General features: G+C 46.9%; 1 protein-coding gene across 2 annotated transcripts; it reads left to right on the forward strand.

The window, feature by feature from the left end:
* The first annotated feature begins 152 nt into the window (after positions 1–152).
* Positions 153–16,742, forward strand: MED1 (mediator complex subunit 1). 2 transcript variants are annotated; one of them, XM_054224128.1, is made up of 17 exons: positions 153–331; positions 2,165–2,271; positions 3,104–3,182; positions 3,628–3,682; positions 3,808–3,940; positions 4,701–4,729; positions 5,108–5,179; positions 5,487–5,561; positions 6,135–6,208; positions 6,573–6,662; positions 7,405–7,516; positions 7,840–7,964; positions 8,175–8,293; positions 8,939–9,140; positions 9,336–9,431; positions 9,538–9,643; positions 10,480–16,742. In XM_054224128.1, the coding sequence occupies exons 1-17, from the start codon at positions 304–306 to the stop codon at positions 13,727–13,729; spliced, it is 4,752 nt and encodes a 1,583-aa protein (XP_054080103.1). In that variant the 5' UTR covers positions 153–303; the 3' UTR covers positions 13,730–16,742. The 2 variants fall into 2 exon arrangements, with proteins under 2 accessions (XP_054080103.1, XP_054080104.1); XM_054224129.1 differs by lacking the exons at positions 153–331; positions 2,165–2,271; positions 3,104–3,182; positions 3,628–3,682 and having other exon boundaries at positions 3,809–3,940; positions 4,630–4,729.
* The last annotated feature ends 385 nt before the right edge of the window (positions 16,743–17,127 follow it).

Consider the following 17,127-nt stretch of genomic DNA (forward strand, 5'->3'; position numbering starts at 1 on the left):
GGGAAGGGGTGAAGGGAGCGCCCTCCTCTTCTCGCGAGAAGTGGCGGCGGGTGAAATCTTATTGGACGCCGCACGCCCCGCCCACCCCTCCCCGCGCGCGCGGCTCTCCCGCCCTCTCGCGAGAGTCTGGTGGCTCTCGCGAGAGGGCGGGAGCGCCGCGCGGCCGGGGAGGAATGGCGGCCGCCGCCGCCGTGTGAGGCCGGTGCGGAGCGGCCCGGCCGCGGCTCTGTCCTCCCCCTCCGCTCCCGGCCTGACGCGAGGCCGCGGCCCGAAGCGGGCCGCCCTCCTTCCCCCGGCCGCGGCATGAAGTCGGTGCCGGGCGGCGCCGAGGGTGAGTGCCGCCGGAGGGGCGCGGCTGTACCCGTGAGGAGCCGGGGAGCGCCCGGCCTCTCTGAGGCATAGGGTCGGGCTGGGGCTGAGGTATTTTCCCCGCCGGGAGGGCGAGGATCCCGCCCCTGCTGGGCTTTTTCCAGCGCCGGGACTCGCTTCCCCCGGCCGGGCCTCTGGGTCTTGGTGCTGGCTGCGGGGTGGTTCCATTTTTGGAGGAAATAAAGGCGAATATCCTCATGAGGCGCTAACTTTGATGAGATCTGGCAGAATTCTCCCTGACCCTGGGCTTCACGGGGTCTTATCGATGTCCATAAATACCTGGGGGGAGGGTGTAAAGGAGAGGGAGCCCGGCTCCTTTGAGGGGTGAAGCAGAGGCAATGGGCACAAGTGGAAAGGCAGGAGGCTCCACTGGAGCATGAGGAAACACTTTGTCACTGTGAGAGTGCCCAAGCAGGAGCACAGGGTGCCCAGAGAGGTGCTGGAGACTCCATCCTCGGAGAGCTTCAAGCACCAGGACACGGCCCTGCACAACCTGCTGTAGGTGGCCCAGCTTGGGCAGGGGCCTGGACCAGGAGACCTCCACAGGTCCCTGACAGCCTCAGCCCTTCTGTGATTGCCATAGCTGAGGAGTATAAAGTGTCTGAAAACATGTAGCAAGCATTTATTTATTTCTTACACTTGGATTTCACGGGGTCAGCATTAGGTCTGTGATCAGTACATGCATCAATAACGAAAACAAACCCTTGGAATTTTGCAGGCGAGGGCTTCCAGGGATGCATGCGGTGGTGGTTAAAATGTCATAGACATGTGTTTGCTGTGGACCTTCTGCTGCCAGTGACAGGGTTTGTTTTGGCAGTGGTGTCTGCTGGGGTTTTTTGACAACTACAAGTCTAGAAAGAGCTGTCTCTTAGCAAAAAAAAAAAAAAAAAAGTCAAAATTATAGTACTCTTGAAACCTGCGTTCTTTTGGCGCATGCGTCTGACTAGAGAGTAGGGAAAAAATGAACCATTTAATATTGTAACTTTTTTAGCTGAACTGTTCAACACTAGTTTTTTGCTTGGTCACTGATCCTGTATCCCTCCTGTTCTCTCATCAAAGAGATATTATTCATAACAGTGGAACTTTCTAAAATATACAGAAATGAGCTTGCAGAACCACAGGTAGTAGGTGGGAGTGTGTGGGATATGAGAGGTGTTTTGTAAAGGCTGAGTAGGGTCCGTGAGAGCCCTGGCTCTCAGGCAGCACCGAGACACCAGCCCTCGGGTTTCAAGCTAAGCGTGAGGTAGGAGTGTGTCTGGTCAGAGAATTTGTCACAACTGACAATCGGACCAATTTGGTTGAGGTTTTTGGTGATGGAAGGGCCTGGGAAGATCTCTGCTGTACAAGAAGTTGGAGAGTTGAAGGGGGAATCGGGAAAGGAAGCTTAACATGGCTTCTTTAACGCAATGTTTTCTACACTCTTCGTTTCCTGTGCCAGGGAGGCTTCATCTTTTGACTGTTCCATAGTATCTTCAAACAGTGCCCTGATATGTTCCTGTCATGCCAGAACTTAAGCTGATGGGGCCACATCATTCAGAGTCCGTGCAGAATAAGAGCTGGGCTTTTCCCAACAGGCCCGTAGGCATTTTATGGTCCTTTAGGTTTTGATAGCTTGTGATATTAACATTTACTTAACCTTGAGGTCTAGGTCGCAGGAATAAATCATCACTGAGTTTTTTGAAGCCATGTTTAGCCTAAAGGTGGAAAGTATTTTCATTATAACTGCCAAGCTTTTTTATTTGTAAAACTTTTAAGTATTGTCTCATTCTTTTTTCTGAATATCCCTGTCTTACAGAAACGGAGAAGCTGAATAAGATGAGTGCCCTCTTAGAAAGACTTCATGCAAAGTACAACCAAAACAGACCTTGGACAGAAACCATGAAGTTAGTCCGTCAAGTTATGGTGAGAATTGTTGGGATTTCAGCAGCAGGGATTCTGAAGTTTCTTTAGTAATAATTTTGTTGTCGGTTTGTTAGATCTCTTCAAAGTCCTTTATGTTTTGTTCAAGCCTTGGCTTCCTCCTGGGCCAGTGCGGTTGAGGCAGTTCTTACACCCTGCAGCATGCAGGAGGGGAGCGATGTCCGTACCCTTTCTGCCTGGCGTGGCTTTGCCTTCCCTAATTACAGCCTCCCCCTCTATAGCCTAATTGCCATGGGGCAGCTGGCAACTCAGCGGCAGGAAAAGGGTCAAACGTGTGGTTTCAGCTGGTGCTGAGAAGCCCAAACCATTCTGCCGCTTGCTGTTTCAGGATGTTGTGTTTCGTAACGCAGTTTGCTCGCCATTCAGTGATATTCAAAACTCCGTGTTGGCTTAGTCAAACAGGGGTTTGAAATACTGGTCTCTGGGTGAGGGGAGGGAGGAGTAGAAGGCAGCGGAGAGCTACATCAAAGGCTCCTGCATATATTGTGGTGTTAAAAGTTGGCCTGTCTCATTATTTCTCTGTTGTCTCTCGTATAATTCTTAGTTTATACTTACTAAAAAGTTGCTACAGTCTGTTCTTCCAGATGAGCAAGTTGCTTAAAAGAAAATAAATCAATTCCAGACCAGCCTTTGTTACCTACTTCCAAAATGGATACTGTTCTTCTACAGGAACCTAATGAGGATGTAATTTTGGGATGAAATCTAATCTGCTTTTAATTACCTAAATAAACCTCCCTTGACTGAACAAAAGTTGCAATAATTCCCTCTTACTGAGTGATACACAAAAAGGGCGTTTTTCTTCTTTCTGACTAAGGAAAAGCGAGTTGTGATGAATTCTGGGGGGCACCAACATCTGGTGAGCTGTTTGGAGACTTTGCAGAAGGCATTAAAAGGTTGGTACATTCTGTGCATGCACTTTGCGAACTGCTTAACAGTGATGTGCTATGGAAATACTCCAAATCTTAAAAGCAAGCAAGGTTGTTGCTAGCACATTTCACTGTGTTCCTAGTGTATGTGTGCTCACGTTTGCATATGCTTGTCTCAGTGCCAGTCAGTACCGCTCAAGATTGCCTCTCTTACTTTTGTTGTAAATGCCTATACCTGAATTCCACTTGCAGAAGAAAATCCCTTCCCTCTTTGCAGTTCTGAGAACGTTTGGTTTTCCCTATGCAAATTGTTCTGCCTGGATTTTGAGTACAAATAATGTAAATTATGGTGAAGGTGTGAGCAGACGTGGGAGGGAGTAACTAGTTGAGATGACTTTTAATGCTGATGTCTTATTCCCGGGGAAATGTTGAATCACTTCACTAAGCCGAGCTTTTTGCTCTCTCCATCTAGTGTCTTCTCTGCCTGCCATGACAGATCGCTTGGAGTCTATAGCTAGACAGAATGGGTAGGTCTTCTCCTTTATTTTATGCCAAAGGCTTTTGTTTATCTGTACACATCATAATCTCACTGCTGGTTCGATTGGTTTTTGTGTGCATCTCATAGCAATTTTTGTTTTGTTTTGTATGTAAGCCTTGGATCTCACCTTAGTGCAAATGGCACTGAATGTTACATCACTTCAGACATGTTCTATGTGGAAGTCCAGTTAGATCCTACAGGGCTGCTGTGTGATGTCAAGGTGGCTCACCATGGAGAGAACCCTGTGGTATGTATTGCTGACAAAGATGAGAGTAATAATGCCTTTGTGTTTTTGGAACTGCCATTTTGGCTCCCCTTTGTTTGAGCAGAGGAGATGGATTGCATTTAACGTTCTGCTAGACCTAGCATTGCACCTTTGCTGCTTGTTCTAGTGGAAAGTAAAAGCCTCTGTGGAGTACTCTGTTCTTGGGGATTCATCTGATCGATGTAGTGTAGGTGTGTAAGGACCATTTTACTGGTGGTCTCTCTCTTTCTCTGAGTGGTTTTGTAACTGGCAAAATTATTTGAGGAAGTTACCGCTGCCTTTCTGAGAATTTTATTTCTGGAAGAAGGATAGGGAAATTAATCTTATGAAACTTAGATCTGTGAATGAAAAATACTAAAATGTGGAATGCTGAAAGAAAATGGGTTTACTTCCCTTCAGCTCATGTATGAGATCTAGAACTTGCTATTTATGTTGGCCTAGCCACTCTCCTGAACATCTCTCTATAAGATCATAGGTTTTCAACCTAAGGCTTTGCAATTTTAAAAGTTTACTTCAAATGAGTCATTTAAGAGGAAAGAGTATTGCTTGAATGTGTCCCAGAGGGGGTTGACAAGCAGAACTTGAACGGTAGCAGTGTGTAGTTGTGAACATTGTGTTGCTTCTCATGAAAAGCTGATGCTCAGAAATTTTACTGTCCTGATATTTTACAGTTGCTGTGCTGCACAAAGACTGAAATTGCTGCATTCGACATTGATATCGTTGTATGTTCTTTCCTTTTCAGAGCTGTCCAGAATTGGTGCAACATCTGAGGTGAGCAGCAAGGGTTGTTTGTTGCATTTTCTGACAAGCTTCTCTTTGCAGTATTGATCTGATGCTATTTTATGTCTGGAAATGCAAAACATTTCATACCAGTTCCATCTCCACAAAGTCCTTTGCTTCTCTGGGGGATATTCTGGCTTTGGTTCAGATACTTTGATTCTGACTGCTGTGCATCATATCTGGGAAGCCACAGCACAACATTCATCAGAATCATTAAACTGGATCATTTAAAGAACATCTTTTGTAGCTTTCATGTAGCAAAAATCTTTCCTTAAGTAATTTAGTGGCTGTATTTATAGAACTTCTGAAAACAAAACCTTATCTGTTATGAAGCTGAATACGTTAACTTTTTCTCTCTCCTCTTTTCAGAGAGAAAAATTTTGATGAATTTTCTAAGCATCTAAGGGGGCTTGTGAACCTGTATAAGTTGCCAGGAGACAAGTAAGTCTAGAATATATTTATTTACATCTGCATATATAAAATTAAACGCATCCACAAGCCTTTAGTTCTGTACTTAAATTTGCATTATGTGTGAGCCTACTGACTTCATCACCATGGCTTGCATGTGCTCACAGTGGGTCGGAGGGATTTAATGTGAAACGGGAAGGTAGAATGAAAAGTTGTAATTTCTAAATGCTCAATCTGATGGCAAGTACTGCTGCTTGTCAGCCAGCAGTTCTGAGTTGGATTTCATTTCACAGTTCCTTTCAATTGCTCTTATATTGCTTGTTTTTTCTTTTCCCCCCAGCAAACTTAAAACTAAAATGTACTTAGCTCTGCAGTCCTTAGAGCTGGATCTCTCAAAAATGGCAGGGATGTATTGGTAAGGACACATATACAGTTTGTTGTTTGTTGTTGGTTGTTTTTTTCTTAATAACGCTGCATCATGTTGGCTGATTCTGGTCATGCCAAGTACTGTGTACCCAGGAAGCGTTACATCAGTGCCTTTACAGGCTGACATTATTGCTAAGAAGAACAATGCTGAGGCTATAGAAGGCCCGTGGTAGCAGGGGAATTATATTTTTATATATATTTTAATGCTCAGAGCTTTCTGAGCAATTCCTTTTTAACTGCTGAATTCATTTGAAAGAAAGTCTGAAAGGCAAAAAAACAATTTTGTAACTAGATGGATTAGTGGTAGTGTGTTTTGCCGTAAGAAATTGAGAAACATTTGACCATCTTTTACTGCTGTAGATTCAGTGGATAAGCCATCCATGCTGTAGAGTAAAGTAGCTTTTGTTTTGCCTATAACAGTGTGAAGTTTATGATCGCGCTACCTCTGTGTGACCGAGAAGTGTGTGTATTGAGCTAAAATCTTAGACTGCCATCAGCACATGAATTTTGGCTTCAGGTATGGCTCTGGCTTGTTACAGACCTGTGATTGCCTCTCTTGCAGGCAAGCCACCAACGCAAATCCCCTCGACAAGATTCTTCATGGCAGTGTTGGCTATCTTACCCCCAGGAGTGGAGGTATTTTTGATTAACACTTGAAAAATAAAAGAATAAAAATTGCGTTGTTCAGGGACCCCTTTGTGCATGTTAGTCTCACATTAACTGATGGCAGTAATGGAAAACAGTAATCAGACTAAAAGAGGGACAAGGTGGTTGAGTGTTTGTAAGTCCCAGCATTTCGTTACAAAGCCACACACGGTAATTTTAGCAGATGGCCACGTCTGCGTCTTTAACAGCAGAGAACAACTCTTTCAAGATGCACTAGCAGCGCTGCACAGGGTGTGCTGTGTTGCGATGCAAATATTGTGTGGTTACAGGTGCTAATAATGATCGGGCTAATTTGTATCGTCAGGATGCTTGTTCAAAAGCTTCTCTCCCACAGGTCTCCTGATGAATCTCAAGTATTATGTCTCGCCTTATGATTTGTTTGAAGACGGCACTGGAGCCCCCGTTATTTTGCACGAGAACAATGGTAGGTCGGCTTTAGAAGCAAGTGTGGAGTACTACTGCCTGAAGGAGAGAAGGAAGCAGAATTCCATCAGGCTAGCTCCCCTCTGCTGGCACCCTGTAGTACGGGAAAACCATAGGTTGACTTACAGAGGACGCAGGTTTAATAAGCCCATGTGCAAATGCTGGCTCAGTTGACCATCTTCTCCAGCCTCGTGGCTATTTTGGAGTTTGAACTGGACTGCTACCAAGCGTGACGGGGTGATGGTGTGCAGACAGAGCCTTTTTCCTTAGGCTGAATTTCATCGTTAACATGGGATTTATTTTAATGTGAAAATACTTGTGTCTCTGCCATCTTACTGGAAGATTATTTTTTATGCATGTGCATGGACATCTGTCTCTCGCTAAAATGACAAAACCAAGCACCAATTAAAATCGAGGCTGGTTGCAGGAAAGGAGAGGGTGAAATAGTCCAAAATCATTATTTGTTTTGCTTTGTAAAGAGCAGACTACAAACTTGCAAATATATTTGGAATGTACTTTAAGAATTACGCAATTGGTCTACCTTGCAAGAGAAAACTAGAGTATTCGGTAGCTTAACTGGTTTGGCTGTAGTCCATCTAGTGATAAAGGTGAACACTGAAAACTGCCTTGTGGAGGAAGTAAGGTATTTCTGCCATAGTGATATTTAATTTGTAAAGCTTGCATTGATTTGGCTTTTTTTCATCAGCTTATGTTGGGGTTTTTTTTCTTGCTTCCTCTTGCAGTTCCTCGGTCTTTGGGTATGAATGTGTCGGTAACAGTTGAGGGAACCATGACCATGTACAAACTTCCAATTGCACCACTGATCATGGGCTCTCACCCAGTTGACAGCAAAGGGTAAGCAAAGGACGCGTCTGCCAGGCCTTTCTCAGCAGCCGGGTTTAGATGCAAATTCAGCATTGGGTCCTCTGTTGAAGTGAGAGTGGGGAGATGACTGCATGATGTCATAGCATTATATAAAGCACTTAAGCGCTGTCTTTAAGCCAAGAAATATCTATTTCAGGCACGTGACGTGCTTTTGAGGCGTGTCTTAATTTTGAAGAAGGTGTAACAATCTGTTTGTATTTGAGCAAACAGTAAATTGAGTGTCTGGCGCTCATAGCAGAAGCCAGAGTCGTGCCCTGCCTCTGATAAGATCTTGTATTAACCCAATATTTCAGAACTCCGTCCTTCTCGTCGATCACCAGTGCCAACAGTGTGGACTTACCAGCTTGTTTCTTCCTGAAATTCCCACGTCCCATTCCAGTGTCTCGAGCTTTCATTCAGAAACTCCAGGGCTGCACAGGTGGGTTGCAGATCTGTCAGACACTCCCTAGGTTTTTATTAATGAACTGCTGCTAATTTTTAAAGTGTGCCAGAAAAGTTGCTCAAGGTTTTGTGCTATTTTCAGTAAAACTTGGATAAGTTGCTTTTACTAGATGGTAACGCCTTCTGTGGCTCGCCGTCTCTTTCTGGCTCCCCGGTGCCATCATTCTGTGCCATCTTTTGCCCTCAGGTATTCCATTGTTCGACACGCCACCAACATTTGTGCCCTTGTATGAGTTGATCACACAGTTTGAGTTATCCAAAGAGGCTGATCCTCTGCCTTTAAACCACAATATGCGCTTCTATGCAGTAAGTATGTTGTTACAACCAGGGCGTTACACTCATAGATGAGCAGTTTGGGGTTTTTCATCTGTTTCAGGTGTCTTTCAAGTAGGATAAAGGAAATTGGTACAGCATTTATTCATAGGCAAAAACTACGCTACCCAAGCGTTAGAGTTCAGGTACAGATATGACCACAGTAATTAGGAAAATTAGGGAATGAAAAATCCATTGCTGTTGAAGTACAGCTGCAGGAATGACAGCAGAGGTATGGGACTGAGCCTTCCCAGGTTCTGTCCCTTCCTCTTGTTCGGTCTGTAATGTGTGGCTGAATGAATTGCATCGCTTTGGGAGAAATCCTAGTTCTTAAATTTGTCGATGACAGATCTCCTGTTAACTTCAGAGGATTTCTCTTTTTCCTCAGAAGGGAAGCCATACCCTATTGAAACTGTTTTGGTAGGGACAGAGAACGCTGTTTGGCAGTACTACTTCTGAGGAGCCCACATCATGTTTTGCTTGTTCGAATTGGAAGAAAAGTGTCTTCATTGTTTGTCATTTTCAGCCAGAAAGGTGGCTTGGTGTCAGCTGGATTTGGGGCCTGCTCTTTCCTTCCTAGATGTGTGTTATTGCCTCGTACTCAGCAGCAGTTGGAGTAAAGCAGAAATTGTTTGTCAGGCTCTTCCAGGACAGCAGCACTGTTACTTTCTGAACAAAGATGCTCCTCTCCCAGATGGAAGAAGCCTTCAAGGAACTCTGATTAGTAAAATCGCCTTCCAGCACCCTGGGCGGGTTCCTCTCATCCTCAATTTGATCAGACATCAGGTGGCGTACAACACACTGATTGGCAGCTGTGTCAAGCGAACAGTTTTAAAAGAAGGTGGGTACCGCATCAAGTGGAATATAATGTGTGGATAGTAAGAAACCCTGGGTGATTTTCCCACGTGTAGGAATAAGAAATGAGGCCCGTGCTGCTTTTATTTTTCCCTTTTTTTTTTTCTATATGTGGGAATTGAGCTGGTGCCTCTGGTTCATCCCTTGTGTTCCTTAATTGAACAGTTCCCATGTCTTTCAGATTCTCCTGGGATCCTGCAGTTTGAAGTTTGTCCTCTCTCTGACTCCTGTTTTAGTGTATCCTTTCAGCATCCTGTGAACGACTCCCTGGTGTGTGGTAAGTGGATTCGGTAAAAGCATGAGTGTGTTTATGGGAAGGAAGGCAGGGTTTTTTCCACTGTAACCAGGATTTTGATTTCTTCCAAACACCTTCTCTCTTTTAGTGGTAATGGATGTGCAAGACTCCACTCATGTGAACTGTAAGCTGTACAAAGGGCTGTCCGATGCTCTTATCTGTACAGATGATTTCATTGCCAAAGTTGTTCAAAGGTAAGCTGGATTTTTCTGTGCCACCATACACTCCAAATCGTGTAGATGAACTCTGTGTCTGTCTCATATTGATCCTAGCGGTTTTGGAACCGTTCTGTCTGTGGGTGAGTTTTGGTAGTGGTTGTTTGGAAGAGAGGAAACCTTGGAGTCCTATTGAAAATTCCATTCCAGACACTGAACCATAGCTACTTATTTTTGGGCATGTGTCCAAGATGCCTACCTATTTATGCCTTCTCCTGTAGTTGGTTCCTTTCTAAGTCTTGTAAAATATGAAAGAGCTCCCCTGCAGTTTCTCATTTACAGAGGCCTTTTATTAAGGTTCTTCCACCCCAGCCACCATTCAGAACACAGCAGAACATTAACAGTGCATGACACAGACCTCTTCAGTGAGAATAAGTATTTTTTTTCTTTCAAAACATTATAGGCTTGTCGTCCTTGAGTAGAATGTGGCATCGTCATTGCGTTTTACGGGGTTGCAGGAAATTAGGTTTGCCAAGCTTGGACAAAGGTGTTTTCTGGCAGAATCAGAGTAACTACAGTGTGCTTCAACTACAAGATCATGATCTGTGAGCTATTAGTTATTAGTTAATTGATTAATTCTCCCTTTGTGATTGCAGGGCAATGCATAAAGGCACAGTTGTCTCATGGCTAGATAAGCATGATGGGATAAGTGTAAATACGAGCAGAACAGCGGGGCGTTTACAGTGCCTGGACCCATTGCTGTCTTGTTCCCAAGAGCCTCACTGCTTGTCGGATGAAGTTGTTAAAACGTCTTCAGTGACCGTTGCTGTAGGGCAGCAAAATGGACGCTCACCCCTTTGTCTTGTGTCTTGCAGATGTATGTCCATTCCCGTCACCATGAGAGCAATTCGTAGAAAAGCAGAAACCATTCAAGCAGACACACCAGCCTTGTCCCTCATTGCAGAGACAGTAGAAGACATGGTGAAGAAAAATCTTCCCCCAGCCAGCAGCCCAGGGTATGGCATGACCACAGGCAGCAACCCAATGAGTGGTACCACTACCCCCACAAACACTTTTCCTGGGGGGCCCATCACTACTTTGTTTAACATGAGCATAAGCATGAAAGAGAGGCATGACTCGGTGGGCCATGGGGAGGACTTCAGCAAAGTATCTCAGAACCCTATTCTCACTAGTTTGTTGCAGATCACAGGGAACGTGGGGTCTACCATTGGCTCAAGTCCAACCCCTCCCCATCACACACCACCACCAGTATCCTCACCAGCAAGCAACACCAAGAACCACCCCATGCTCATGAACCTTCTTAAAGAGAATCCCCCTCAGGATTTCTCCACTCTGTACGGGAGCAGCCCTCTGGAAAGGCAGAACTCTTCCTCTGGCTCCCCCAGAATGGAAATGGGCCCTGGGGGGAATAAGCAAAAGAAAAAAAAATCCCGCATGCCGGCCGACAAGCCCAAACATCAGACTGAGGATGATTTCCAGAGGGAGCTCTTTTCAATGGATGTTGACTCCCAGAATCCCATTTTTGATGTCAACATGACTGCAGATACCCTGGACACCCCTCATATTACTCCAGCACCCAGCCAGTGCAGCACTCCTCCTACTACATACCCACAGCCTATACCTCACTCGCAGCCCAGTATTCAGAGAATGGTTCGACTTTCTAGTTCGGACAGCATTGGGGCCGATGTTACTGATATTCTCTCGGATATAGCAGAGGAGGCTTCCAAGCTACCCACCACTAATGAGGACTGTCCACCCATTGGTACTCCAGTAAGAGACTCTTCTAGTTCAGGACATTCACAAAGTGCCCTCTTTGACCCAGATGTTTTTCAGACGAACAGTAGTGAGAACCCGTACACAGATCCAGCAGACCTGATAGCAGACGCTGCTGTGAGCCCCAACAGCGATTCTTCAAACCATTTTTTTCCCGATGGAGTAGATTTCAATCCTGACTTGCTGAACAGTCAGAGTCAAAGTGGCTTTGGGGAGGAGTACTTTGATGAGAGCAGTCAGAGTGGAGACACTGATGATTTCAAGGGCTATGCGTCCCAGGCTCTGTCTACTTTGGGGGTGCAAGTCTTGGGGGCTGATGGGGGGGAAAATAAATTTAAGGGGAGCAATCAGTCCGATACGGTAGATTTTAGTATTATTGCAGCTGCAAGCAAAGCACTGGGGTCCTCTGACCTCATGGAACATCACAGTGGAGGTCAGAGCCCTTTACTGAATACAGGGGATTTGGGAAAAGAAAAGTCTCAGAAACGGGTAAAGGAAGGCAATGGTTCTGGCAGTAACATGGCAGGTCCCGGGATAGATGGGAAGCCAGGGAAGCGCAGCCGGACGCCGTCCAGTGATGGTAAAAGTAAGGAGAAACTTCCAAAGCGGAAAAAGCAGGAGACGGATGGGAAATCGCCATCTCACAGTTCATCAAACAGGCCTTTCACGCCACCAGCAAGCACAGGTGGGTCCAAATCTCCGGGGAGTTCGGGCAGATCTCAGACTCCTCCCGGTGTAGCTACTCCTCCTATTCCAAAAATAACCATCCAGATCCCAAAAGGAACAGTGACTGTTGGCAAACCGTCTTCACACGGCCAGTATACAAGTAGTGGCTCTGTCACCTCCTCCAGCAGCAAAAGCCATCATAGCCATTCTTCCTCCTCCTCCTCTTCTTCCTCCTCTTCAACCTCAGGCAAAATTAAAAGCAGCAAATCAGAAGGGTCTTCTGGCTCAAAGATGAGCAGCAGCCTTTACTCAAGCCAAGGCGGCTCAAGTTCAGGTCAGTCCAAAAGCTCCACTCAGTCGGTGGGAAAGCCTGGATCCTCCCCCATCACCAAACACGGCCTCAGCAGCGGTTCCGGAGGTACCAAGATGAAACCTCAAGGAAAACCGTCATCACTTATGAACCCTTCCATGAGTAAACCAAACATCTCTCCGTCTCATTCTAGACCCTCAGGGGGTGCTGACAAGCTTGCTTCTCCCATGAAACCTGTCCCAGGTACTCCCCCATCGTCTAAAGCAAAGTCACCAATCAGTTCAGGTTCCGGAGGCTCCCATATGTCTGGGACTGGATCAAGCTCAAGTATGAAATCATCTTCAGGAATGGGATCCTCTGGGTCTATGTCGCAGAAACCGCCACCTTCATCAAATTCTTCAACGGCATCTTCATCTTCCTTTTCATCCAGCGGGTCTTCCATGTCTTCATCTCAAAACCAGCATGGAAGTTCCAAAGGCAAGTCTCCAAGCAGAAACAAGAAGCCATCTTTGACTGCAGTCATAGACAAACTTAAACACGGGGTTGTCACTAGCGGGCCTGGTGGAGATGACCCAATGGATGGACAAATGGGGCCAAGTTCCAATTCCTCAAGCCATACAATGTCCTCCAAACACAATATGTCTGGAGGTGAGTTCCAGGGCAAACGTGAGAAGAGTGACAAAGAGAAATCTAAAGTCTCTGTTTCTGGAGGATCTGTTGACTCTTCCAAGAAGACTTCAGATTCCAAAAACGTTGGAAGCACTGGAGTGGCCAAAATTATCATCAGCAAACATGATGGTGGTTCCCCTAGCATCAAAGCCAAAGTAACTTTGCAGAAACCCGGGGAAGGAGGCGGGGATAGTCTAAGGCCTCAGATGGCTTCTTCCAAAAGCTATGGGTCCCCTCTAATCAGTGGATCTACTCCAAAACACGAACGCTGCTCTCCCAGCCACAGTAAGTCACCAGCATACACTCCCCAAAACATAGACAGTGAGAGTGAGTCGGGCTCTTCCATAGCAGAGAAATCCTATCAGAACAGCCCCAGCTCCGACGATGGCATCAGGCCTCTGCCGGAATATAGCTCAGAAAAACACAAGAAGCACAAAAAAGAGAAGAAAAAAGTGAAAGACAAAGACCGGGACAGAGATCGGGATCGAGATAAAGACAGAGACAAGAAGAAATCTCATGGCATGAAGCCGGAGAGCTGGTCAAAGTCCCCGATTTCGGCTGACCAGTCTCTCTCCATGGCCAGCAGTGCCATCCTCTCGGCTGAGCGACCGTCCCGGGCTAGTCCCGAGTTTCTCATCGGGGAGGAAGATGATGATCTCATGGATGTTGCTCTGATTGGCAATTAATTTTCTTAGTATCTTTAAAAGATGAGCTGTACGCAGGACCTGCAGGTTCTAGAGATTGGAAGGAAGGAACCGTTCGGTGCAAACCTGCCATGCTCAATTTTTACGGGGTGTGTTTGAAGAGAAAAAAAAAAAAAAAGTATTTCCAAGGATCTCCAAAGTCTGAACAGAAAGTGCAAGTGCCAGCAGCTCGTTCGGCAAGCCAGGTTCCCGATGGTGGCCTTCATCCCGCCGCCGCCTACACTCATTCTTCATTTATAAGTATTAATAGCCCCGTCAGAGTTAATGGGGCTAAGGCTAAGTGTGTGTGTAAGTGTGGGAGCAGCCCCCAAACTGGTGCAAACGGAAACAGGCAATTCTGGGAGAGTCCGAGCTCCTCTGCCCCTCTTCCCATTCAGAATAAGTTGCTTTTGGGTTTTTTTTTAGGAAGTTTTAAACTAATTATTTTAGGGCATGTGTTAGGGTTGCGTTTTATTCTTTTTAAAAGGGTGGTTGGAAGAAAACAAAAAAAAAGTTTTTTAATTTATTTTCGTGGCATTTCTTCGTTCAATGCCTGATTCAGCGTGGTGCTGAGGAACTTCCTCTGATAGGAGCTGCTCTGCGGAATCGGGCACTGGATCCTGATGGATATCAGCATTTTATTCCAGGTCCCGGTGATGAAGGATTGCTCTCTTATGTTTGACTTCCCTTTCGTTTTAGCTATTTATTTATGTCCGTAGCTGAATGCCTTCTGCTGCTTGTTTTCACGCAGTCTCCATTTTAATTGTGTGATGCAGAGCCCAAAGGGACTTGGGAAGGTGGGTAGAGCCTGTGGATTTGGGCGGCTCTGCCCACGGGCAGCCCCTGTAGCTTTGGTGGAGTTGGGGGAATTCTGGCCTGCGTTGGAGAAATCAGAATTGAAATGGGACTCACCGTCTTCACCTGAGCGTTGCTTCCTTGCGAGCCCGGCGAACAGAGCTTCCCCGGAGTGCCCTGATGCTGCGTTTGTGAAGCGATGGACTGTCAGCCGCACGCGTTCCCGTCCTGCCAACACTTCAGAGCCGTGCTTCATTTATCCACCACGGATACTTCCATTGGCAGAACAACCAGTGCGCGTTCCTGGTTAAAAAAATGGGCCTTGCCTTTGCAATCTGAGCCCTTCGGGGTTTCATTTGGGTTTTTGCCTTTTTTTTTTTCTGTTAACTTGCAGCGTGGTTCTCGGCCGGTAACTCTGGTAATGCACACAAGCGTTGCCTTCTCTCTGGCAGCGTGAGCCAGCCGCGTCCTGGCCTTAGCCCTGGCACTGCTGGAAACGCGGCCCCGGACCGGTTCCTCTGGGCGAGAGCTGCAGCAGAAGCGGCGATTCCCTCTAAAAGATGGATTTTCCCCTTTTGGCTAGAGTTAAGAGCATGACTCAGGCATCCTCTACTTGTGGCCCTCCTTATCTTGTGGTCCCTGAAAGGAAAAGAGACTCAGGAGAGCGTTTTATTTTTAAAAGCAGTTAAATCTGGTTCACTGAAGAGGAATGTGGGAAATCAAGAGTTCTGCAAACACATCTGCTTTTGAATCACGTACTGAGTGGAATCCTGCTCCCGTTGGATATTGCTATTGATTCCTGGAGGCTGGGATTTCCTCCGTGGGAATGAGATTGTACTTCACGTTTGGGGATGCAGTCTGAGAAGATGTCAAGGATTTTAAGTTTTCTTTTAAACCACAGAGGTTTGCGTACGGTTTGACCCCAGGCAGGCTGCTCCTTTTCGGGCTCATCCAAAACCAGAGCAAGGCCTATGTCTTTTCAGTAGGGTGGCAACTATTCAGCTAATTGTAGGGAATTCTCACCTCTTCCTCCTGCCTTCGGCTTAATTCCGGGAGAACGCGGGAGCCTGAATTTCTCCAAAGCCCCTTCCCGGCTCTGGAGAACTCTCCCTTCTCGTGTTTTCCACCATCCATCCCTTGCTCCTTGTGGTCTGCACCCCGTAGCTTCCCCCTCCCCAGCGCTCCCACCTTCATGTGCAGAGATGATGGGAAAATGGTTGATAAAGTCTAAACCGGGGGCAAATGACGTTATCTCACGCAGCGTCGGACTCGTGTGACTGCGGGGCGTCTCTGAAGAGGACGTAAGAAACACAAGACCAGATAAAGTCATCTTGAGACCTTGCTGCAGCGGCCGCACCGGGAGAATGGTGCCTGCTCACACTCTGGCAGATTCTCACCTCTCTTCGTGCTGCCCCTCTCATTTATTTTAAGTATTTTTGTCTCAAAAAAAAAAAAGCCCTTTGATCCCTTCCAGGTTGCACGAAGGCATGAGCAGCCTTCGAAAAGCAGCGCTCTTGGAGTGGGATCGGGGCTGGGGATGTCACGGTCTGGTTTGCTGGACGTGGCACGAATCAGAGTCATGTTTTACCGGCACGAAACGCAGTAAAAGTTGGAAGGAAAATCCCATTCAGCTCCGGAATGAACACAAAACTGCATTTTAAAGGCAAGAGTTTCCTTCTCCGCTCGCCCCAGACCTAAGTTCGATATCCTGGATTTCCCACGCGGTGGGCAGGCATCGCCGCGCCGGCAGAGACGGGGAATGGCTCTTCCCCCCGACCACAGCCACACCAGTTTAAAGCTTTTTTCGCCCCGTTTTGGTGCGCTGTCCCCTTTCCCTGTCGTGTGACAGAAATCATGAGAGAGCGAGTGCGGAGCGAGACTGTTGTGGTGAGGAGAGCCGAGGTACGCGACCCGCACAGGCCTGCCGATGCTTGGGTCTCTCTGACAAAGTGTTTTATTTTTTAAACCTATTTTTTGCTTGTTCTCGACGCGTATTTGACATCTTTCAGTATTGGAAAGATAAAAAAGGTGTATAAACGAGATAAAAGCCGGACCTTTTAATCTCTGGTGGGGACGTGTACATGGAGATTAAAAGAAGCTGGTTCATTCCTTGGGGGGGGCGGTGTGTGTGATGTAAATAAATAGCCGGCTGAAATATGCTTTTTTTTGTACAGCTCCCCATTTTCACCCACTTTTTTGGCCGCAGAGTGGATTTTCAGCTTTTTTTTGGGGGGGGGAGGGAGGGGGGGAGATATCGCAATGATTTATTTACATGCAAATAAATCTCTTTGGTACAAAAAGGTCTCGGGTTTCTTAAGGGGGGGCGGGGGACGGAACCTCCCGCCACGCTTGATTTTCCCGCGGGAATGACATCACTGTGACGCCACGCTAGGCCGGGCTGCGATTGGCTGAGCTCCGCAGCTCCCGGAAGGGAGCAGCGGGGCGGGGGACAGTTTCCCCCCCAACCCCCGGGGTCTGTGTGTGTGTGTCGTCGTCGTCCCCCCCCCCCCGGGACCCCCGGTCCCCACGGACGTGGGGACCGGGGGTCCCGGGGGGGGGGGGGGACGACACACACACGGGGCGGGGGGGGAGGACAAGGGGGTGTC

Source organism: Rissa tridactyla, chromosome 19 (assembly GCF_028500815.1).
Source record: "Rissa tridactyla isolate bRisTri1 chromosome 19, bRisTri1.patW.cur.20221130, whole genome shotgun sequence".
In the NCBI taxonomy this organism is placed as follows: domain Eukaryota; kingdom Metazoa; phylum Chordata; class Aves; order Charadriiformes; family Laridae; genus Rissa; species Rissa tridactyla.

Bases quoted from the DNA above. Each gene is read 5' to 3' on its own strand.
- MED1 (XM_054224128.1), top strand. From the start codon at position 304: ATGAAGTCGGTGCCGGGCGGCGCCGAGG. The intron at 4,730-5,107 runs GTGAGCAGCAAG...TCCTCTTTTCAG, and splicing joins GAATTGGTGCAACATCTGAG to AGAGAAAAATTTTGATGAAT. The intron at 5,180-5,486 runs GTAAGTCTAGAA...TTTTCCCCCCAG, and splicing joins TATAAGTTGCCAGGAGACAA to CAAACTTAAAACTAAAATGT.